At 51.6% G+C, this 24,104-nt stretch overlaps 1 protein-coding gene and 1 long non-coding RNA gene across 4 annotated transcripts in view; one reads left to right on the top strand and one right to left on the bottom strand.

Annotated features, from left to right (window-relative positions):
- MXRA7 (matrix remodeling associated 7) overlaps positions 1 to 17,372 on the top strand; it is a 32,730-nt gene extending 15,358 nt beyond the window's left edge. The window contains exons 2-5 of one of the 3 annotated variants that reach the window (XM_002748790.7): positions 4,404 to 4,467; positions 7,737 to 7,830; positions 8,931 to 9,011; positions 12,436 to 13,760. In XM_002748790.7, the coding sequence (XP_002748836.3) occupies positions 4,404 to 4,467; positions 7,737 to 7,830; positions 8,931 to 8,964 (192 nt within the window). In that variant the 3' untranslated portion in view covers positions 8,965 to 9,011; positions 12,436 to 13,760. Of the gene's footprint in view, positions 1 to 4,403; positions 4,468 to 7,736; positions 7,831 to 8,930; positions 9,012 to 12,435; positions 13,761 to 15,586 lie in introns of those variants that run through there. The other 2 variants (XM_008997789.5, XM_035301868.3) reach the window with 2 other exon arrangements.
- Positions 6,411 to 10,184, bottom strand: LOC108591876 (uncharacterized). The gene is made up of 3 exons (XR_004743611.3): positions 8,180 to 10,184; positions 7,353 to 7,568; positions 6,411 to 6,975 (listed from the first exon to the last, which is right to left on the bottom strand). It is a non-coding gene; the product is annotated as an uncharacterized LOC108591876 (long non-coding RNA).
- Positions 17,373 to 24,104: the final 6,732 nt, after the last annotated feature.

The raw sequence follows: 24,104 nt of genomic DNA, 5'->3' as shown, positions 1-24,104 counted from the left end.
ACGAGCTCCTTAAGGCAGGGACTGTGCTCATTTTTGATCTTGTTTTTCATTTAATCTTTGTGTCCCTTGTACATAATAGAAGAACTGGCCTCCTGTCTATTCTTGGTATTAAGCTTATTTCTGGGGCCCTGCCCTGAATAGGTCAATGGCTATTTGTCTGTCATGAAAGAAAGACACCATGAGAAAAAACCAACTGTTTTTCTGTCCATGCAACACTCCACAGAACCCTTCACTTCTGATACCAAATACGCAGCCAGCCCCACCCCTACAACCGTCGAGTTCAGATACCAAGTGGGTGTCCTCCAATTCAACTCTGACACTAACTCCCTAGAGTCAGTGCAGATCCTGCAGGTTAGGGCCCAGTCCGCAGACTGCCCCCCACTTCAGAGGCCAATCACAAGTATCGGGCCCCCTGGTTACCTACACTTTGATCCTGCTTGGCTGCAAATAGAGGGTTCCACGAATCCCTCCTCCAGTTTAGTAATTTGCTATGGCATCTCACAGAGCTCAGGGAAACACTTCTGTTAACTGGTTTATTAAAGGAAATGATAGGCTGGGTGCAGTGGCTCACGCCTATAATCCCAGCCCTTTGGGAGGCTGAGGCAGGCAGATCACAAAGTCAGGAGTTTGAGACCAGCCTGACCAACATGGTGAAACTCCATCTCTACTAAAAATACAAAAATTAGCTGGGCATGGTGGCACACACCTGTAATCCCAGCTACTTAGGAGACTGAGACAGGATAATTGCTTGAACCTGGGAGGTGGAGGTTGCAGTGAGCCAAGATCTCGCCATTGCACTCCATCATGGGCAACAGAGCAAGACTTTGTCCCCTCCCCCACCAAAAAAAAAGAAAGGAAATGATAAAAGCTTCTGTTCCCATGGAGCTGGGGTTTGCCACCCTCTGCGCACGGGAATGCATTCAGCCTGGAAGCTCTCCAAGCCCTGTGCTGTAGGGATGCTGATGGAGGCCATATCGTATAGGTGTTGTTGGTTCTTAACTTGATCTCCAGCTCCTCTCCACTCTCTGGAAGCAGCTGGGAATGGTGAGGCTGAAAGTTCCAAGTTTCTCATTGCAGCTTGATCTCTCTGATGACCAGCCCACCCAGGAGTCACCTCATCAGAACAAAAGACACTCCTATCACCCAGGAAATACCAGTGGAATTTGGAGCTCTGTGCCAGGGACTGGTATCAAAACCAAATGTTAGAACAAAGCATGCTCCTACCACCCCTATAACTTAGGAAATTTCAAAGGATTTAGGAGCTCAGTGTCAGGGCTGGGCATGGTGGCACACACCTGTGATCCCCACACACCTACTCCAGAGGTTGAGGCAGGAAGATGACTTGAGCCCTGGAGGTGAACACTGCAGTGAGCTGTGACTGCACCACTGCACTCCAGCCGGGGCGATAGAGCAAGACTGTGTTTCAAAATAAACCGCCAAAACGCTGTGTCAAGAACTGGGGGCGGAAACCAAAGATAGGTTGATTGACTGATTGATTTAGGATGTTACAGTCATTCTTTCTACTTTTTTTTTTCTAAGTGATCTTCCTGCCTCAGCCTCCTGAGTAGGTGGGATCACAGGTACGTGCCACCATACCCGACTAATTTTGAAATTTTTAGTAGAGGCGAGGTGTATGCTGTTGCCAGGCTGGTCTCCAGCTTCTGGACTCAAGCAACCCTCCCACCTCGGCCTCCCAAAGTGCTGAGATTAGAGGCATGAGCCCCACCAAGCTTGGCCTCTTACTTTTTCTTTTTTTTTCCTCTTTTTTAGCATATAGAAGAAAATAAAGAAAAATTAGGATCTTTGAATCTCACTGTCTAAGGACCCTATTAGCATTTTAAAAATATATTCAGAGTAATCATGCATATTAATAGAAAGTCCAAATTATACTGAAATGTATAAGATGGAAAGGAAAAGCTGTCCCCCAGTCTCCTCTCCCAAGAGGTAGCCACTGCTGACAATTTCTCATGGGCCTTTCCACAAAACAAACCTTTTCTCTGCATTTTCAAGCACATGCGTGCACTTCCACTTTGCCATTTACAGCAAGATGATTGCGCTGCTCATGTGGGGCTGCTGCTTGCAATTTTCCCTCCATTTATCTTGATGCATTTTTCACATCAGTAGCTATCAACGCCTCTTTTTTTTTTTTTAAGATGGGGTCTCGTTCTGTTACCCAGGCTGGAGTGCAGTGGCAGGCACAATCTCAGCTCACTGCAACCTTTACCTCCTGGGTTCAAGCAACTCTCCTGCCTCAGCCTCTTGAGTAGCTAGGATTAAAGGCATCTGCCACAAAACCCCGCTAATTTTTCTGTATTTTTAGTAGAGACGGGGTTTTGCCATGTTGGCCAGGCTGGTCTCAAACTCTTGACCTCAGGTGATCCGCCTGCCTTGGCCTCCCAAAGTGCTGGGATTATAGGTGTGAGCCACTGAGCCTGGTCGACGCCTCCTTTTGAATGCAGTGTCACATAGTAACACGCTCTGCAGTCTATTTAATCAGTCAGTATTTTGGTAAACATGTTAACCAAGTATATTTAGCTATAACATGTTTAACTCAAAAAACATTTAGTTGTTTCCAGTTCTGTCTTTTCAACTGAACACTATGAGAGTCACTATGTAAAAATCCTTGGCGGGACACGGTGGCTCACGCCTGTAATCCCAGCACTTTGGGAGGCCAAGGCGGGTGGATCACCCGAGGTCAGGAGTTCTAGACCAGCCTGACCAATATGGAGAAACCCTGTCTCTACTAAAAATACAAACATTAGACGGCGTGGTTGCAGGAAACTGTAATCCCAGCTAGTCACAGGCAGGAGAATCGCTTGAACCCAGGAGGCGGAGGTTGCAGTGAGCTGAGATCGTGCCATTGCACTCCAGCCTGGGCAACAAGAGCAAAACTCTGCCTCAAAAAAGTAAATAAATTAAATTTAATTTAAAAAATCCTGATGGACATTTCTCCAGCCTGGAGCAGATTCCTAGAAGTGAGTTTACTATGTCAAATGGAATGGCTCCTCTCCTGCCTCCTGAAGAGGCCTGCCTACCCCTACCTCAGCCATGAAGATACTTTGCTGGGCAAAGTTTGGGACCTGTCAGGACACCCAAACATCACTTTGGCACAGACAGCGCTGAGTCTCTGTGTACAAACCACTAAGTGGGGAAGAGACCCTGTTGCCCGCCCAGCTCCTCCCAGGCTGCGTTTTGTGTAGTCAAGAAAGTCACTCAGATTGGGCCCGGTGTCTCATGCCGGTAACCCCAACACTTTGGGATACCAAAGTGGGTGGATCACCTGAGGTCAGGAGTTCAAGACCAACATGGTGAAACCCCATTCTCTACTAAAAATACAAAAAAATTAGCTGGGCTCGGGTGGTGGACTAATCCTAGCTACTTGGGAGGCTGAGGGAGGAGAATCACTTGAATCCAGGAGGTGGAGGTTGCAGTGAGCCAAGATCGCGCCACGGCACTCCAGCCTGGGCAACAAGAGCAAAAACTCTGTCTCAAAAAAACCCACAAAATAAAAGTCACTCGGAGGAACTCAAGGCCCCTCTGGGTTTGCCACTTCTGACCCACCCGTGGGGCTTGTAGAAACTGCCTCTCAGCACAGCTCAATGTTTTGTTAGGGACCGTACCTCCCTGGCCACCCCGCCCTGACCCAGCTGCCGACACTGGCTGGGCTCCATGGGATCAGCTGGGGCTGCTCATTCATTCATTTCCACGTCTACCTGCTGGACTTCCAAGTTGAGGTTCATGGGACCCCATGTCCCCTCCCCATGACCTTCAATCCCACAGAGCCAATGGGCACCGCACGTCGCTCTCATCCTCTGGCATTCCCGCAAGCTGAAGTCACTCCTTCCTTCCCTAAGGCCATCCCGGGACATTCCTCGGGTCATCTGTTTATTGTGTCTGTGTGGGAAAGGACTGGCTGAAGAGGTGGAGCTCCGATTTTGGGAACACGGACACAGATAGTTGGGATGGAAAACAACATGGGAGGAAGCAAAGCCTGATGTGGCGGTGGCTGTGTTGCCTGCCCTGGTCCCAGATGCCCCAGCCAGCTTTTCTCTTGCACCCTTTGTCTACTCATGGCAGTGAGGTAGTGAGAGTCCTGGGCCCACTTCTCCAAACAGCACACAGATGCCTTGACAGGCACCAACCTGGGAAAGGCCAAGGCCGAGGGCGTGGGGTGCACAGTCAGGAACATGCCTCAGCTCGGCATTTTTGAGCCAAGTCATCTTGGCCCAGCATTTGTTGACAGACCCCACCTGCTGGTTGATGGTGACCACAGGGCAGGTGCTGTCACAGGGCATGGACCTTCAACGCCCTCCTCTGTTTCTGTCTCCCCTACCTTCTGCCCACCCACCACTTCCCATTACCCACTGTGTGCCAAGGGCACTGACCCTGTCCTTGTCTTGCAGGAAGAGGAGCAGGACTTGGATGGAGAGAAGGGCCCATCGTCAGCAGGGCCTGAGGAGGAGGATGGTGAGTGGGACCTCTGAGCTCATGAAGGGGACTGACCATGTCGGGGTTGCCTGTGCCCTGCTGGGGATCCTGGGACCTGGGGTTTGAGTGCCGAGGGGAGGGGTAGGGTGAGTCAGTGGCCTGAGGAGCACTGGGAGGTGGAGTCTGGCGCCATGGATGTCCTTCCCTGGACGTCTGTACCCCTCCCTGACCTCCACCCTTACACTTTGGGGCTTGGCTTTCCCATCCCAGGGGCCCCTCTTGGGAACACACTACGCGCCCTGTGCAGCTCTGTCCTGCGCTGCCTCCCAACTCTCCTCTTGTGACCGTCTGTACCCCTCCCTGACCCCCACCCTTAAACTTTGGGGCTTGGCTTTCCCATCCCAGGGGCCCCTCTTGGGAACACACTACGCGCCCTGCGCAGCTCTGTCCTGCGCTGCCTCCCAACTCTCCTCTTGTGACCGTCTGTACCCCTCCCTGACCCCCACCCTTAAACTTTGGGGCTTGGCTTTCCCATCCCAGGGGCCCCTCTTGGGAACACACTACGCGCCCTGCGCAGCTCTGTCCTGCGCTGCCTCGCGGCTCTCCTCTTGTGACCGTCTGTACCCCTCCCTGACCCCCATCCTTACACTTTGGGGCTTGGCTTTCCCATCCCAGGGGCCCCTCTTAGGAACACACTACGCGCCCTGTGCAGCTCTGTCCTGCACTGCCTCCCAGCTCTCCTCTTGTGACCGTCTGTACATTCCACGCTTCTCTCCAAACATCTCTGACCTATTTTACTGATGAAAACCACTCAAAAGACCTCACTCGTGCCTTCTTCAGAATAAGGCCCAGGAAGGGACACGCCTGCTTTCTGAGCAGCTCTGGCTGACTGGCCACATGCCCCAGCCATGAGACAGAGGAGAAAGGGAGCGGCCGAGAACAGGGAGACACTGCCAGGTCTCCCTGGCCAGGACAGACAGAGGCGGAGCAAAACGTGGAGTGGCTTCTGCGGGGTCCATCCACTTATTTCTCTAAAGAAAGTGGAGCCAGACATGCAAGATCTCAGCATTTGTTGCCTCTGTTCGGCAAGGACAGGGAGGACTTAGTGCTTTCTGCAGTTTTGTATATGTTTGAAATATTTCATAATTTTAAAACAGCAAGACTGTTGCTGTGACCTTAAGTCAGCTGCTGGCAGGAGCAGTGGAAAGAGCGTTTCAGGAATGCAGGAACCAGCTCCTGCGGGCAGGCAGGGCTGGGGATACACAGCTTTCCTGAGGAGGGCCTCGTTTCCATCAGCATAGTCTGGAGCAGGAGGGGAGACTGAAGCTTGTGTGTAGGCAGCAGGCTGCGGGGGGGACATTAGTCCCTTACCAGGAAGGACCCTTGCTCTCTGCTCTTGGGGACTCACTGCAGCCATGGCCCTGGCATCTGGCCCTGCCACATGGCCCAAGACAGCTGAAGGGATGCGGGGATCCTGTTAGTGACCTGGGAACACGGGAGGGAGGCCTCTTGGCAAGGACAAGGAGAGAGGCTTGCAGACCCCACTCCCTGGAATGGATGCCAGAGGGCACAGCCCCCAGCGCTGTCACCAGCCTCCCTCCTTATCTGAGTCTTAGCCTCCTGCCATCTCTAGCAAGGCCGGGAAAGGAAAGGTTTCTGGCTCCAGCTATTGGAAGAATGCGTGCGCAGCCCTCAGCCCCTCTGCAGCCAGGCAGCCTCAGCGGCCAACTGAGGAGTGTCGCTGAAACGACTTCCCTGAGCAACTCGGTGGATTCGCAGGAGAAAGAAGCCTCCCTACCCCTCAGGGCTCTCACATAGAACCCTCCTGGCCTAGCAAAATTGGATGCACCTGTGTGGCCTGGTGACTGCATGTGATTGACTGAAATCCTTTTCAAATTGTTTGTTCTGTCTGGCTTAGAAAACAAAACTAATCAGACTTGCCCCATAAACTGAAACCTAAGACTGGGACCAAGCTGGCAGGATTTTTTAATGTTTTCTTTTCTTTTATTTTCTTTTTTTAAGACACTGGAGTCTCACTCTGTTGCCCAGGCTGGAGTGAAGTGGCCTGATCTTGGCTCACTGCAGTCTCTGTTTCCCAAGTTCAAGCAATTCTCCTGCCTTAGCCTCCTCAGTAGCTGGGATTACAGGCGTGTGCCACACACCCAGCTAATTTTTGTATTTTTGTAGAGACAGGATTTCACCATGTTGCCCAGGCTGGTCTCGAACTCCTGGTCTCAAGTGAACCACCACAACCAACCAAATGTTTGGGTTTTGAATTCAAATCTAGAAACTTCTTCCTTTCACCCTGAGAGCCCCCCGCCTCCCCATAGGTCCACATCAGCCTATCTGGTAGTATGAGGGCTAAAGCTAGAGGGGAGGGGCCTGGCTTTTTGGGCTATTGGACAGGATGTTGGGGACAGAGGGCAGCGCTTCCAGAACAGCAGCTGAGGATCTCTCCACGCCTCCCTCACTGGTCCTTTAGTTAGTGGAGGTTGATAAGAAGCCAACAGCTCTGCCCTGGGCTGGCCCAAGGTGTTGCCTGATAACCTGCAGGATTGAGGAACCAAGAGGTTGCTCCCCGACGGGGCTTCTCCCCTCCAGAAGCTCAGCTTTTCTCACCATGGCTCATGTGCCTGGAGCCTGTGTCCACTCCAGGACACAGGTCTGGCTTCCTCTGTGCCCCCCCCCCCATGTGCCCTCTTCAGGCCTCGAGATCTGTCCCTTTTTTGCAGGCAGCAGTGGGATGTCTGCCCTCAGGGAGTGGCAGATCGGGCTATGCCTCTTCAGCAATACACACGTCAAACCCACTCTGGCAAATCCCGAATCCCTGGCCTGGCCACTCTGGGCTTCGTGCATGCATGTTTTCAGACTTCCAATAGGGGGGACAGGGGGCTGACAGGAGCCTCCTGGGCTGCAGGGCCTACCTCCCCAAGCCCAGGCAGGCGCAGTGTGTGTCCCGAGATGAGCTGTGCTCTGCTTGCCAGAGCTGTCACCTCTGAGCTCAGCAGCCGGGACCCGCTGGGCAGGGCCAGAGCAGGCGGAGTGCTGCAGATGCCGGGAGGGATGGGCATCTGGAGACAGGCGTGGGCTAGGAGCGGGACGGCTTTCTCTCTGGCTGTCTCGTAGGATTTAAGGGAACACTATGGAATGAGAAGGGATGTAGGGTCTGGGGTGAGAAAATGTCTCTGACAGCTGGACGTAGCCTCTGCCCAAGGTGTCCTTTTTAAACCTATGGAAAGGGAGGCAGGGTTTGTGGGGGCCCAGCCTCTACAGCACTCCCTGGCCCTGACGCGGCCCCTTCTCTGCAGGAGAAGGCTTCTCTTTCAAATACAGCCCGGGGAAGCTGAGGGGAAACCAGTACAAGAAGATGATGACCAAAGAAGAGCTGGAGGAGGAGCAGAGGTAGGCTGCAGCCCCTTCGCGGGCGCCGGGCGGGCTCCCAGGGCTGGGGGTGCCCTTCTGAGCCCTTCGTGCTCCTGCCGCTTGGCAGAAGGGCCCAGAAAGGAGGTGGGGCTCCTACAGTAAGGTCCGCCCAACCACCGCCCCACCTTCCCAGTTTAGGGGTTCTTTCTTGCCCTGGTCAGCCAGGCTCGCATGCCCCTGGAACCCCTCCCTAAAACCAGGAGGAGGCCACTGGTGATGGGGAACATAGCCCATTTACTGCATCCCACACCCCTCCACACCCCACTGCCCTCATCTAAAAAAATGAGATGCCAGGAAAGAGCCTGGAGCAGACCCAGCTGTCACTCACACACAGAGTCCCCAGCAGAGCTGACTTCTCAGCTTCTCCTTCGGGACACAGCAGATTCCTGGTGTTCATCATTCAGTGGCCTCCCAGGCTGGCACCTGCAGCAGCGCCTTGTAGCTCCAGGCGGTGCGGCTGTGGCTTCTCATTGGAATTGGGCTCCCCCTTCCCATCTGGACATCTCCTGCACAGCCACTGGGCACTGGGTGGGAAGGGGTGCGCTGGGCGCAGTGGGGAAGCTGGAGACGCCTCGGCAGAGGCACAGTGACATGCACCAGGCCCAGCAGGCTCCTGGCACTCACCCACACTGCTGCCCTTCTGCAGCATGGCCTGGAGTCCTTTGTTTAAGGCAGAAGTCTAGGTGGTGGTTGTGCCATTTTCCAAGCCTGGCAACCCCGAGCAGCTCATGGGAATCCCCCCTACTCATCAGCAGAGGCCAGTAGTCTAGGGTCCCAGCGGAGGGGGAGGTTTATGATTTCCGAATCAGAACTCAACCGCCCTTTCATGACTTCGTGCCAGACCAGCCAGCAGGCGGCCCTCTAGCCTCAGAGCTGCTCTGCCTGTGACAGGCCCTGTCTCCCCACCCAGTGCTGGCATCAGCTCTCTCGACCCTCAGCAGGAAAGTGCTTCTCCCTGGGTGGGCAGGGGCGGCAGTGTAATCACAGCCAGGAGGAAGACCCTGGCAGGAGCCCTGGTTCCTCAGGTGCTAAGGATGCTGCCTCTTGGCATGACCAGGTTTGCTGCATTTATATTTCAGGATTGAGCTGACCTCTGACCTCACTTCCCTGTAGCAAGTTCCTTAGGTCCTGAGCCACACATATTCTTGCAAATCCTTTTGGTAAGGACACTGATTTCTTAGACTAGCAGTGCTCCCCTCCTACTGTGTGCTAACATGCCCCCAACACAACTGACGCGGCCTCAACCTCCCCTCCTCCATCGCCTTCATAACCAATTCGTACGTTTCCCACGTGTGCCCTCCTCATTCTTCTCAAGCACCAGGAATCACTGGCAGAAAAGGCCCCGTCTGGGAGCAGAGGTTCTTGGAGGGGCGTTAAGTCTCTGAGTTCCTGGAGGGGCCTAATGGGCCAGCAGGTTGGGGCACTAGTGCCCCTCGGAGGCTGGGGGCTCTGTCGCTCTGGGACCTCAGGCTTCAGGAATGTGGATGTCATCACCCTGTGGCCTTGTCAGGTCTGACCCTGAGAAGGTGAGGCAGCTTCTGCACAGTGCCCAGCAGACACCCTGACAGCGGTCTGTGCTCCCAAGCTGTGGGACAGGCAGGTTCTTAGGATCAGGGCAAGGGTTGGCAGACAACGGCCGGGCCACACCTGATCCCCTGCCCGGCTGTGTCAACTCAGCATGGCAGGAACAGCAGCGACACCACACTCACCTATTTTCCTGTGGTCTGTGCCCCTTCGCGCCACAGTGACTGCGGTGAGTCACTGCAGCAGAGACCACACTGCCTTCCCAAATCTAAATAGTATCTGGCCCTTTGAAGAAAAAGGTTTCGGTCCCTGGACACACCTGCCAGCCTTGAAGATCCCTGGGGACAGAGGTTGCTCAAGCAGATGGATCTGGAGGGCCTCTTAGAACAGGAAAGAACAGGCCTCAGGCTGGGGGTGAACGGCCACTGCCACCCACTTCCAGAGCTGGGACCTTGGCAGTGGGGAGGGAAAATCCCTTCCCCTTAGAGAGTAGACCCTCTGTTATCCATCCTTCCCCACTGGATCTTCGGAGGTCTCTAGACCACCAAACCACCCTTGGGTGTTCTGTGGGATGGAGGCTGTGCCCAAGGTGCTGCTCTTGGGATGAGGGAAGAGTCCCTGACTCTGCATGCTGCAGTTACCACCTGGTGCCCCGAATTGAGAGGAGGGGCTGGAGGACTTCATGGGGCGGGACCGGAGTTCACGTTCATTCCCATCACTGCTCAGCCCGCATGCTCCCTGTGGCACCCAGGCATGCTGGCGGCATCTGCTTGCTACCCCCCACCTCTGCCCCCTGCACGTGGTCACCCCTCGCGGCACTGCGTGGGATCCCCGCGGCACCACACCACACTGTCCTCACATGGTGATGCTTGGGGTTGCAGAGACTGGTCAGTTCGGCTTTGGCTTTTCATCTTCAGCACAGGGGTTCCCATGGTGGTGGGGAGCGCTGGCAGCTGTAAGACAGTTCCAGTCCCAGTGAGTCCAGGGAACCGCCCTAGAATCATCAGTATAAAAATAACATGCATGTTATTATCAAATCACTAAAACCACAGGCCAGCTAGCAGCGTGCTCTCTCTCCGCCTGTCAGGTTCTGCGCCCCAGGCTCTGTGCCTCTGATTTCTTTCCCGGCTCTCAGGGTCCACAGTCAAGTTGCAGCTAAATGCTGCATGTCCCCTACCTGTAAATTCACTAGCTCAGCCAACAGACCTGCAGCGAGAACTGGAAGCTTTGGTGGTTGCTGGTTCCCGCACTCCCCAGGGGCCTCAGCTCACAGGCTTTGATGACAATTAGGAAGTGGGACTGGAAGCAGGAGGCCCCAAATTAGTTCCCCTGACATACTGAACTGGGCAGTCTCATCCTTGAACTACTCACTGATCAAATTCCTTCTGCCTGGGGACAGAAAGTGGTCAGGTCCGTACATCAGAGGTAGCTGCTGCTAAGATCCTACTTCCTGCCTCAGCTGTCCCCTCAGGCTGGGCATTCATATGCTTCATGCCTCTGGGGGCGTCCCTGGGTTCTGCTGAAGCTGCTGTGGGAGGTGCCACCTCCAGTTGCAGAGTGTGGCTATGACAGTGGCCTTGCAGGCTGGTGACAGCTTCCCAGAGCAAGAGGCCTCCTCCTCCACCCCAGAGCTAGGGAAGCTGACAGGGCTTGGCTAACTTAGCAGCTTGGCAGGAAAAAAAAAGGCATGGCTAGGCTGAGCGCCGTGGCTCACGCTTGTAGTCCCAGCACTTTGGGAGGCCAAGGGGAGTGGATCATGAGGTCAGGAGATCGAGACCATCCTGGCTAACACAGTGAAACCCCGTCTCTACTAAAAATACAAGCAATTAGCCAGACATGGTGGCATGCGCCTGTAGTCCCAGCTACTCTGGAGGCTGAGGTAGGAGAATGGCTTGAACCTGGGAGGTGGAGGTTGCAGTGAGCCAAGATTGTCCGGCCACTGCACTCCAGCCTAGGTGACATAGTGAGACTCCATCTCAAAAAAAAAAAAAATGCGGGGCCAGGTGCAGTGGCTCATGCCTGTAATCCCAGCACTTTGTGAGGCCAAGGAGTTCGATATCAGCCTGACCAATATGATGAAACCCCGTCTCTACTAAAAATACAAAATTAGCTGGGTATGGTGACACATGCCTATAATCCTAGCTACTTGGGAGGCAGAGGCAGGAGAATCATTTGAACCCAGGAGGTGGAGGTTGCGGTGAGCCAAGTTTGCACCATTGCACTCCAGCCTGGGCAACAAGAGCGAAACACTGTCAAAAAAAAAAGAAAAGAAAAGGCACATCTGTCAGCTCCTCTCCATCACTTCTTCCCACCTTCTGGTCTCAGACGGAAAACAGAACCCAGCCTGTAGACTAGGCTGGCTCTGATAGATCAGGATCCATCCCTCCATTTGAGGTCTGCAGGGCTGTCTTGACTCCTCTGGAAATGGACATGACTCCAGAGGAAGGTGTTCGGCAGGGCGTGGTAAAACAAGGAAGGTGGAGGAGGCGGAGGCCAAGGAACCATAGCTCAGGCTGGAAATGCATGCGGGACTGTAACCACCAGGAGAGGGCGCCAGAGGGACAAGATCAGACTGCTTCGTTCTCTGCGGTCCCAGGGCTCGAAATGTGTCTTGGTTCATAAAAATGGGCACACCATTGTTTCCATCTGGAAGCACGTCCTAGGGTGCCAGTATCCCGCGAGGGGATGAAACTCAGCCAGCAGGAATGGAAAATTATCTAGGGTGATAGGAATATTGTCAGCACAACCACAAAGATCAGAAAGGCCCCAGTTCCTTTCTTAAGTACCCTGCAGAGGCTGAACGGGGTCTGTAGGCTGGCAGGTTCCATGCGGGATCAAGGAGAGCTCTGCAAGCTCTGGCCAGCTCTGCGGCACAGACTTTCTTGCTGCAAGCGATGAGAAGCAAATCAGCAGGGTTCTGAGAAACCAGAGTCTAGCGCAGCTTCTGCAATTCCAAACATTCTCCTTCCTTGTCCCCATTTCTCCCTTTCCTCGCCCATGGTACGTGTAGGATGGAATGAGTGAAATAAATTATCTTTTTCTCCCCATTTCTCTTTACAGAACTGAAGAATAACGAAGTTATCCTTAGCGTCCTCCTAAAGCCTTTTCCTTTTGGCATCTTAAAAGCTTGAGATAAAATGGAACCCCCAGAGAGGAGTCTGGGCAGGCTCCCAGGGTGCCTGCAGCCTCCATAAATCTGCTGAGCTCTAGACCCTCAATCAGGACTTGGCCCTGGGCTAGCAGGATCCCAGGAACACCTTTGGCCCTGCCCTGTGGAGAGATGTTCATGTCCATTTCTGTGGGTCACTTTGTTAAGCTGAAGGGTTTTAAGAGTTTGAGCTCAAACCTTGGACTTGGATCTTTCTTACCACCCAAACTTGCTGTCCACACACCCTGCACACCTTAGATAAAATGAACACTTTAAAAGCAGAGTACACTTTCACTCCAGTCCCCTCCATTGCCCTCACTGAAGCCAAACCACAGAAGACTTTGAGGAATGAGAGACAAATGAGGTAGAGCTCACCTGTGCTCACCAGCTCTGTCAGCGTGGTCAGCCGGCCCCTTTCCCTGGGAACCCCACTTCTCTCTCTAGCTGGCTTGGTGGTTGGGGGTGAGATGCCATATTGATTACAGGGCAGTGAAGAACCAGTACCAGGTATTGACTTGATGACTGCCCTTATTTTTCATCCAGAGGAATCTTGGATTCAGCCCTTTTATTGCTAAGACACCTTTTCAATGACGTTCTGACCAGCTCAGCCAAATCTTCACTCTGCTACAGCAGAAGCAATAATGTTTGCTTTAAAAAGATTTCTTGACTATGCCTTTTCTTAGAAAGTTTGGTAGATTAGTTAGAACTTCAGATCATCAGACCAGTCTCAGATTTGTTTCTTGGAATTTTATATTTGACAATATTTATACTATACAAGCTAATTTGCAGTTCTTAGGTTTGTAGGTTAAAACATTTTTTTTAAAGCAGTAGGTTTATAGAAAATTTGTTCATTTAATGGAAGGCTGGGGAATGTCCAGCATCAATCCCGATGGCATGCATTTCCGGTGGCCTTCTCATCTGGGCCTGAAACCTTAGATTCAGGGTTTAGGGGAGAACAGGCCACACGGCAACAACCACACAGTCATTGCCTTCAACACAGCTCCACGTGATGAACAGATGTACTCTTGTGTTCCCAGACAGCAACAGTCAGGTCCTTGGCCAGGCGGGGATCTAACTGATACAATAGGTCATTGACTCCCTCCCAGTAGAGCTATATAGGTTTGTCTGGAAACTCTGACCATGGCTTGTAGGTGCCACACCTCATGTACTCCTGATGGCTTGGATCTCTGTATTCAGCCTTTGTTCAGTCCAATAAACTTTGAGTAGATGATCTCAATTACTGTGTGTTTTTTGTTTGTTTTAAAAACAAATCCCTTTTGAATCCATTACAGTTTGACCTCCCTTTCATTTTGATGCCTTGTACTCTGCAGCAGAGCACAGTCATACATCTACCCTGTTAAAAATATGCAGTCACCACAGTTGTCAAAACCACATGACATGATCTGTGTTCACTCATGGATATATGGATTGTGCTTCCATCCACGGAACTCAGCACACATTTCTGTTCACAGGAATCCCTTTCTTCTTTTCTTTTTTTGAGACAGGGTTTCTCTCTGTTGCCCAAGCTGGAGTGCAGGGGTGCAGTCACAGCTCACTGTGGCCTTGACCTCCTGGGCTTAAGTGATCCTCCTGTCTCAGCCTCCCAGGTAGCTGGGACTACAGGAGCCAGGAGCTCACCACCACACCTGGCTAATTGTTTTGCAGAGACAGGATCTGACTGTGTTGCCCAGGCTGGTCTCAAACTCCTGGACTCAAGTGATCTTCCCACCTTGGCCTCCTAAAGTGCTAGGATTATAGGCGTGAGCTGCTGCACCTGACCCTCTTCCTACAGTAGGGCATAAAGCACACATCATAGGCTGCTGCTTCTCCAGATGGGAACTGATTATAGACACAACTTTCCCAGGGGACAAGGGAATCTGGGAAGGGAGACTTTCGTATTTTAACTACTACATGCTGCTCTAGACAGAAAACTTTGCGGGATGGAAGATGCAGGGCTGGAGAGAGGAGGGAAGGGTGAAGCAGAAGGAATGTGGTAGGAAAAGTATGGGAGCAAACATGGAGACCACACCTCCAGGCAGTGCCAGGGGCCCAGAGCTCTGCTGAGCCTTGCAGCTGCAGGACCTGTAATGTGCTTACGGCCGACCCAGCTGCAGGGTGGGATGAGAGGGCTGACACCGCGCTGTGGTTTAGGTTCTCTGAAGGCACTAAGCTGTGGTGTGGTGTGGAGGGCAGGAACTGCAGAAACCAGAAGAGTGAGATGCAGCAGGATGTGGTGCCCAGCAGGCAGTGCCAAGGGCACCAGAGCAGAACAACATATGGCTCCCTGGGTTTGGCGGTGGCCTTACCCCACCCTGAGGTGTTTGTGGCAGTTGTCCTGTGTTGGTCAGATGGTGTAGCTGAGCCTCATAAAGATAACAAGACATTGCTCCCAGCACAAGCCAGTGGGAAGCAAACATTAGATTAGAGCCAGTCTTCCTCTACACCCATTCCATGGTAAAAAAGGGGCAGGGCTGCCGCCTGCCAGAGGGTGTCCTTGTGCAAATTAGGAAATGGCGTCCCCCTTCCTCTGGGCAGTGAAACCCCACAGGCTGCCCTCCCCGCTCCTTTGCCAAGCACCGCCTTGCACACATCTGTATTCTCCCCGGCTTCCCAGCTGATTATGCTTTTTCTTTCTCCATTTCTGCTCATCCCTCTCAATGAACACTGTTTCTAAGCTGCTTCAGAGCACTACCTCCAGCCGCTTCACGGAGCCCATCTTCCTCACTGCATCACTGTGGGATGTGCAGTCAATAATCAGATGAGGCTCAACGGGAAACTGAGGCACAGCTTACCTAAGTGATACCTGGGTCCCCCAACCTCCCCTGCAAACCTGAGATTTAGAATTCCAGTTTTTAGAGCCCTCTAAAGTTGAGTGTGTCAGACCCAACCAGCTCCTATGTTCTAAGTGGGTTTTGTTTATTTTCATTTTCTCGTTCTGAAAAGCAACCGCTGTAACACAGGAGGGAGGAGAGTCCCAAATCCGCTGGCTGCACACAGGCTCTCTCTCTCTCTCTCCAGTGGGTTAGGAGCACTTTCTTCCTCTTTGTCCTTTCTTCTCAACAGAGTTCAGAAGGAACAGCTGGCTGCCATCTTCAAGCTCATGAAAGATAACAAGGAAACGTTTGGCGAGATGTCGGACGGCGACATGCAGGAGCAGCTCCGGCTCTACGACATGTAGCTGCATCCACGGGATGCCCACGGCGGCCGTGCCCCACGCCCTTGTCCTTCCCAGACTTCTGTAGGCCTAATTTTCCCTTATAAACATAGATGCAGGCGTACATTCTATACGGACTTGCCCAGTTCTTGCCATGTATATGTTACTTTACAGGAATCAAAATTGTTTTCTTCAGAGGAGAAAGTCCCTGATCCCTCTGGCTTCTGCTTGCTGGTGAGGTTCTGGCTGTTATGGGGCTCTGAGGCCCTCCTGATCCAATTTTTTTTTTTTTTTTGAGATGGAGTCTCACTCTGTCATCCAGGCTGGAGTGCAGTGGCGCAGTCTTGGCTCACTGCAACCTCCGCCTCCCAGGTTCAAGCCATTCTCCTGCCTCAGCCTCCTGAGCAGCTGGGATTACAGGCATGAGGCATCACACCCAGCTAATTTTTGTATTTTTCATAGAGATGGGATTTCACCATGTTGGCCAGGCTGATCTCCAACTTCCGACCTCAGGTCATCCACTCGCCTTTGCCTCCCAAAGAGGTTGGGATTACAGGCGTGAGCCACCACACCTGGCCAACACTACACTCTTATTCTGCCTTGTGGGGATTTCTGGAAGTTTCTGTAACTGTAGGGAAGCAAGATGTTGGGGAGCATTATTGTTTTGCTTTGTGTTTTTAGAGGCAGGGTCTCACTCTGTCACCCAGGCTGGAGTGCAGTAGTGCCATCATGGCTCACGGCAACCTTGACCTCCCAGGCTCACAGAATCCTTCTGCCTCAGCCTAAGTAATTGGGACTACAGGTGTGTGCCATGACACCCAGCTAAAGGGGAGCATTCTTTTATTTTACTTTATTTTTTGAGACAGTCTTACTCTGTCGCCCAGGCTGGAATGCAGGGGCACAATCACTGCAACCTTCACCTTATGGGTTCAAGTGATTCTCCTGCCTGAGCATCCTGAGTACCTGGGATTACAGGCATGCACCACCACACCCGGCTAATTTTTTTATTTTTAGAAGAGACAGGTTTTTGCAATGTTGGCCAGGCTGGTCTCAAACTCCTGACCTCAGGTGATCCACCCACCTTGGCCTCCCAAAGGGCTGGGGTTACAGGTGTGAGCCACCTTGCCCAGCCAGGAGCATTCTTTTAGCAAAAAGCCGAATTCAGAGACTCATCTTTTATCCTGGCACAAAATGATGGTACTAGAGGTAAGATCTGCCAAGAATCTCTCTCACTTAAGCAGGCTACTTACTTTAAATATAATTAGGCAAGACTTTTTTGATTACTTGCCTAATTATATTTCATTAGAACTACGCTAGACACTGTAGACAGAAGAAATAAAATAGACGACCTGGTCCCTACCTTTCAGCAGGTTAAAGGCTTTTAGAGAAGAAAGCCTGTGTGCAGGGAAAGAGAACCTCACCAGAAAGCATTCAATAAAATGCCGAAGGGATCTCAAAGAGCAGTGCCTGGGACAGCAGAGGCAATTGTTCTGTCTTTGTGAGTGAACATACAATGATGGGGACAATTGTCCTTCCTGCCATGCAGGTCCCATTTCTGATCACCCCACTGGCAGGACAATTCACAGATCTTGAGCAAACTGAGTATGGAAGGGTATGCTAAAGACAGAGCCTATGCAAGTTCTTATTTTTTGTTTGCTGAAATAAAGTTCAGTCAACACACCACCTTAAAAAAAAGTGGAGCAGTGACATTTTCATGCCTCATGCTCACCATCATGAGGTTAACGTCCTGCCATCGCCTCTGCTTACCAGGGGTTTTTCGGGAGCCCCTCCCTGTTCCACTCTGTGATTGCTTTTGCTTCTTTGCAGACCATTCACTCTCTGTGTCTGTTGTTGGATCTAAATACGAGTGTTTTTCTTTTTGTTGTCAATGCTTTTTTCCTTCTTAAAATTGTTTTACTCTGTTTAGTCAGAAGCATATAGCCATGTGATGATTGAAGAATTCTTTGTTCACTTGAGGTCAAGAGTTTGAGAACAGCCTGGCCAACATGGTGAAACCTTGTCTCTACTAAAAATACAAAAATTAGCTGGCCATGGTGGTGCATGCCTATAATCCCAGCTACTGGGGAGACTGAGGCAGAAGAATCGCTTGAACCCAGAAGGCGAAGATTGCAGTCAGCCGAGATCACGACATCGCAGTCCAGCCTGGGTGACAAAGCAAGATTCTGTCTCAAAATAAAACAAAAAAAAATTATTTGTTCTCCGTCTCAGGTCCTAGGGACCCTTACATCAGCTAATCTGTCTGTCCCCCGCTAAATGCACGTCGGTGGGCAGGGAAAACTCATAGGTGCCCTTATCCCTCCCAAGGCTGCTCTGCAAAGCTCCTGTGGCTCCATTGCCCACTTTCTCCTTCCTCTTCTTTCTTTCTTTTTTTTTTTTTGTTTTTTTTTGAGACGGAGTTTCGCTCTTGTTACCCAGGCTGGAGTGCAGTGGCGCTACCTCGGCTCACCGCAATCTCCACCTCCTGGGTTCAGGCAATTCTCCTGCCACAGCCTCCCGAGCAGCTGGGATTACAGGCATGCACCACCATGTCCAGCTAATTTTTTGTATCTTTCTTTAGTAGAGACGGGGTTTCACCATGTTGACCAGGATGGTCTTGATCTTTTGACCTTGTGATCCACCCGCCTCGGCCTCCCAAAGTGCTGGGATTACAGGCTTGAGCCACCGCGCCTGGCCTCCTTCCTCTTCTTTCTTTTCTGTGTTCTTTTCTGATTATACCAAACAGGAACGACTCGTGTACTTGAGTCCAAATCCTCATGGCTATGGGAAAAGTAAACTGAAGGAACTTTTGTATACTTGTCCCAGCTAAGATATTCTGACTGCAATGAACAGAAAACTCTGACTCAGCTGGCTTAAACGAGAGCAGGGCTCTTTCACATGAGAGGCCAAAAGTTAGAACAGCTCCAGACCCAGAATAGTCAGGACTCAAGCTGCAGTTCTCTTAGTTCAGTCTTCCTCCTGTTATTGGCTTTCATTGGAGACTAGCACTCCTCATGGTGGCCAGATGGCTGCAGGAGTTCAGGTATCTCATCCAGAAGCAAGAAAAGGGCATCTCTTGCTTGCGTCTCTAGGCGTGAGAGAACTGGTTCAGATGTTCCTGCCTCACATCTCTTCAGATCCCAATTGGCCAGAATATGGCATGTGCCCATGTTTCAGTCAGGCAAGGAGATGGGACCACCATGAGGGGCCTAGACCCCTAGAGCCTGGGGCTGGGTCCAGCATCTCCTGAAGACATGGCCATCTGGAGGAGAAGGTTACTGAATTTCACTGGGGATCTGTGATAAAAGGGAGCATGGGTGTTGGAGAGACACCTGCACTGCCTGAGTTTCCTATGAGGTCCAGGGCAGGGCTTGATGGGCACTCAGAAGCCAGTGTCTGAAGTGCTCAGCATCCTCCTTTTCCTTGGTGGTGGGTGTCCACTGCCCAGGCCCCAGCCCTGGCCTTGGACACTTCATGGAAACACTGCTGGCTTGCTCCAGTGTTGGGTAGCTATCTATTCCCCATAAGTGCTGGCCTCTGTTGACACCATTTCTGCCACCTCATCTGAGATTGCTCTCGTCAGCTCACAGATACTCAGTTCAGTGAATGAACCAAATCTAAGCCAAAAAGCATAAAGGAGGGCAGAAAGAAACAGCAGGGTGGGAGAAGGATCGCAAACACCAAGGGAAAGGCGTCTACATGGCAGGCATAGCTGAGCATCACCAGTATGTATGTCACTTCCACCAAGAACCTAGAGCCACAGAGGCCTACAGAAGCCAATCCCAATGGAACTCTCTCTGGGTGTGGAGGTTGAGAGAAGCTAAAACACTCAGGTGCACAGAACCTCTTTCCAGCGATGGGAACCAGTCCCAAAGCCTTTGCATCTCCCCTGCTCTCCCTCCATCACTCTCCTGAGGACCCTGCCCAGGCTGGCCTGCCTACATGACACAAATAGCAGTGGCCTGTCACTCATCAGTAGCTGCGGTTCTGTTTACCAAGCCTGCCTGCTAAAGACTTTTCAGGGCCTCCTTCCCTCCAAGTGTCCGTTGCACCTCCATCCAGATAAATTAGCTGGCTCCCCACTTCCTGGACCAACAGTAACCACCTTTTCCAATGACCCTGAAGAAAACATTCAATCTAAGCTGCTTTATGAGTAACCAACAACTGAGGACAAATTTTCTATAAACTCCCAGTACCCCTCTCTGCCGTGGATTATTTATTATTGGTTTTCAATTTTTTTTTTTTGAGATGGAGTTTTGCTCTTGTCTCCCAGGCTGGAGTGCAATGGCGTGATCTCAGCTCACTGCAACTTCCGCCTCCCAGGTTCAAGCGATTCTCCTGCCTCAGCCTCCCAAGTAGCTGGGATTATAGGTGCCCACCACCATGCCCAGATAATTTTTGTATTTCTGTTAGAGACGGGGTTTCACTCTGATGGCCAGGCTGGTCTCAAACTCCTGAACTCAGGCCTCCCAAAGTGCTGGGATTACAGGTGTGAGCCACTGCGCCGGCCTTCAATGTTTTTTTAATTTGAAGATGTAAATAATTATACTAAAACCAGATAACTCTAAGATTGTTTTATTCTAATTTGTCCTAAGGACCTGCCTGTACTTAGAGCCTGATACAAAGCCCAAGTTTATCCACTGGGCAGCTCTCTAGCTGGGAAGGAAGAGCACACGACAAGACTTCAACAGTCTGCATGGCTAGGTCGAGGCAGACCAGGCCTCACGATTTCGGAAGGCAACAGCATCGTTCACATGGAATCAAGCTGCTGAAGAACAGGCGAGAGGCTCTGCCTCCCAATCACATCTGCAGGGTCACCAGGGCATGGTGGAGGCCCACAGTCATCCATTAGGCCCCAGTATCCTATGTGGGAGTATCCATGTCTAATCTCTACTTTTTTTTTTTTTTGAGACAGAGTCTCACTCTGTCGCCCAGGCTGGAGTACAGTGCCATGACCTCAGCTCACTACAACCTCCACCTCCCTGATTCAAGCAATTCTCTTGCCTCAGCCTCCCAAGTAGCTGAGATTATAGGAACACGCCATCACGTCTAATTTTTTTGTATTTTTAGTAGAGACGGGGTTTCACCACGTTGGCCAGACTGGTGGTCTCAAACTCTTGACCTCAGGCAATCAGCCCATTTTGACCTCCCAAAGTTCTGGGATTACAGAGGTAAGACACTGCGCCAGGCCTTAGTCTCTACTTCTCACTGCAGAAGTGGCAGGTGAGGAGGTTTCCTACTTTAGAGGAGGTAGAAGTTATTTCCTTTCTTCTCTCCTCACAGTCTTGAGGGGGAGGTTTACCCAGCCTGACAGCAAATGCCTTGCCCAAGATTACCTCCTGTTCTGGGGTGGCCTACCTCCAAACCAAGTCACTATTGGGGTACAAAGGCCTGCCTTGTCTGCCAAAAGGACAGTGCTGATGGACCATTCCAGTCTAGAGTTCCCAAAGAGACATCTTTTTGGAAAGGGGCAGGGTACCAGAAATCCTTTGCCAGGCTATGGCATGGCCTCCAGTCTATATAAGTAACTTGAGACCCACCCACCCAGCCAAGTATGTATGCCTTTCTGGGTCCACTGCTGGGTTTCAGAACAGAAAGCCTTGCAAATTCCTATTACCACAATTTTTTTTTTTAACTATTATTATTGTCACCTTATTTTTCTTCTGGTGGAACTTCTTTAGGGCTTCTACCAGATTCTCCACCATTTTATGCTAACATTTTTTATCAGTTTTGGTTTTATCATTTCAGTGCTTCTTTTTGCTAAAGGTAGCAACCTATATCACATCATCTCTGGAGACAGACCACGCCATAGAAAATATTGTCGTTTTCATTTTTCTTAATACCACAGAGTCAGCTGGGTACCAGCCCGAATGTACCAGCTTGCTCAGTCATTTCCCCCTCATGGACATCTGCATGGTTTCCAGTCTCGCAAATTCAAATAATGCCGCTACACATAAAACTTTGTGCGTAGGTTGTTTCATATTTGTCCAAGTTTACTTTCAGGATAGATTTTAGAGGTGGACTTCGGGTCAAAGGTAAATTTGCACTCCCCCCTCCCCAGCAATGCAGGACAGATCCGGTTCCTGTATTGTCCTTAACTGCGTACCTTGTTAAACTTTTGGATTTTTGACAACCTAATGGAACAGAAGCGTTAGCTCAGTGAGGTTTTCATTTGAACTCTTCTGATTATGAAAAAGGCTGAGCACACGCTTAAATGTTTAGGAGCCTCTTGCATTTTTTTTTCTGTAAAGTGTCCATTCATGTCCCATTTTCTACTGAATACCATCCATTTAATCTCCGCTTTTGTTCACTGAGTTGCACACATTTCCGACGATCATGGTTGGGCTCAGCGCGGTGGTTCTCCAACCCCGACCCTGCAAGGGGAGGGGGTGCCTTAACTAAGGTAACGAAAGGAAATCTGAGTCATTCCAGGGAAAGCCTACTAAAATCAGGAGGCTTTGTGAGAGCCAAAATACTAACTTTCATAACACGAAAACATCCCCAAACCGCACCAGCAGCACTTCTACTTACGCGTTAATTATAGCTACTGTGACCGATTTATCAACTGCGAGGAACCAACGCACGGAGAAAACCACCCACCCGCGAACTGAACCAATCACTGCCAGAGCGCCGATATCCCTCTGCGGGGCTTCAGTGGTTCAAGCACCTGCCAATCTGCCGCGAGGCCAAAGGCCTTGATTGCTATTGGGTATGACATCCTTTCATCTCCCCCACCTCAAGCCCGCCTCTCTCCGAGGGTGGAAAGCCCCGGATGTCCGGCCACACCCAAGGTCTAGTTTCCTCAGTGATTGACAAGGGCCATCGTCCACTGAAGAATGCGGCTTGGTCCAGTCTGCCCTGCGGGAGGCACGCACCCGGCGCCTCAGCCGGAGGAGTTGTCGGGTACCTGTGGTGCCGCGTGTGTTAAGGCCGCCATGCTTGGGTCCCTGCCGGCCCGGAGAGCGGCCCACGGGCTGCCTAGGAGCCGGAACCGAGCGGAGCACGAGTGGGCGGGCCCGCAGCTGCCGCTGCTCTGCTCAAGCCGAGAGATTCGCCCCCGCAGTGAATCCCAGGCCGCGTAGGGCTGTGGCCTGGCGCGCGGTGCCGGCACCAGACTGGCTTCTGAGTGCCCCTCCCGGGACAGGGCCCCAGGTCCCGCATTGGCAAGGTGGGCCTAGGGGACCTTTTTTATTTTTGAGACGACGGAGTCTCTCGCCCTGTCGCCCAGTTGGAGTGCAGTGACGCGATCTCGGCCCACTGCAACCTCCGCCTCCCGGGTTCAAGCAATTCTCCCGTTTCAGCCTCCTGAGTAGCTAGAACTACAGGTGCGTGCCACCACGCCCGGCTAATTTTTGTATTTTTGGCAGAGACAGGGTTTCACAATGTTGGCCAGGCGATCAGGAACTTCTGACAGCAAGTGATCTGCCAGCCTCGGCCTCCCAAAGTGCTGGGATTACAGGCGTGAGCCACCGTGCCCGGCCTGGGGGATCATTTCATGAGCACCATAAACAGTCCTTGGGCCCCGAAGTGTGCCCTGGAATGCAAAGATGATTTGGAACCAGTTCCTGCCCTGCGGAACGCTGTAGTCTCCACTTTCCTCCGGCTGACGCTCCCAGACTTGCCCTCAGGCAGACTCGGAGGGTGGCCTGGGGTTTCAGATCGCGGTACTGCAGCTGGACCCAAGGCACACGCACACCCTTGCTTTTCGCAGTCCCCATGGTCCTAGGCCTAAGGTAAAAGCCAGCAGTTCCGTACACACCCAGCTCACATCCCACCGTGGTCTTCGGGACTGGGCTGACAGGCACACCTTCCCTCACCTGTGCTTGTCCTTTCAAGTCCTGCCCCAGGTACCAAAGCTGGGCTTTACCCCGGCCAGGTTGAGTGCATGTGGTGATCACATTGTTTGCTTTTCTCCATCCAACTGTGGCCCCTTGCAGTCTGCACGCCCCAGGTGGCCTCAACCAATCTGGAATCTTTGGGCCTGATGGCGGCCTGGGTCCTCTACAAGTGAAAATTCCTCAGACCAGGGTTGCTGAACCGTGTTAAATAACTCAGTCTGCAATCAGGGTTTTTGAAAGTCTCCCTTTTCTCACTCCTGTAAGTACTTTAATTACTTTTTGTGGCTCGCTAAGATGGGATAGGCTATGTTCTTAGGCTGTCAGACATTCAACCCCTTCAACGGTTTATCACATTCACCCCGGGACTGCCATAGGTGATGTCTTTGGTTCTCTTTGTACTCAGCTTCAATGATACTGCAAAGTTAAATTTCAAAAGAGGAAGCACCTGGCAAGGGGAATAAAATTAAGATAATTGTTCCAGGAAGATAAGGTTCAATGAAAGAAATGGGAGAAAGGGGCAGAGCACTAAAGATTCAAATTTGAATATTGAATGGTATGAATTGGCCCATTTATACCCTCAGGCATTTATTGA

Source organism: Callithrix jacchus, chromosome 5 (genome assembly GCF_049354715.1).
Source record: "Callithrix jacchus isolate 240 chromosome 5, calJac240_pri, whole genome shotgun sequence".
NCBI lineage: Eukaryota > Metazoa > Chordata > Mammalia > Primates > Cebidae > Callithrix > Callithrix jacchus.
The sequence above is the reverse complement of the archived record's forward strand: the minus strand, read 5'-3'. Positions and strand labels throughout refer to the sequence as shown.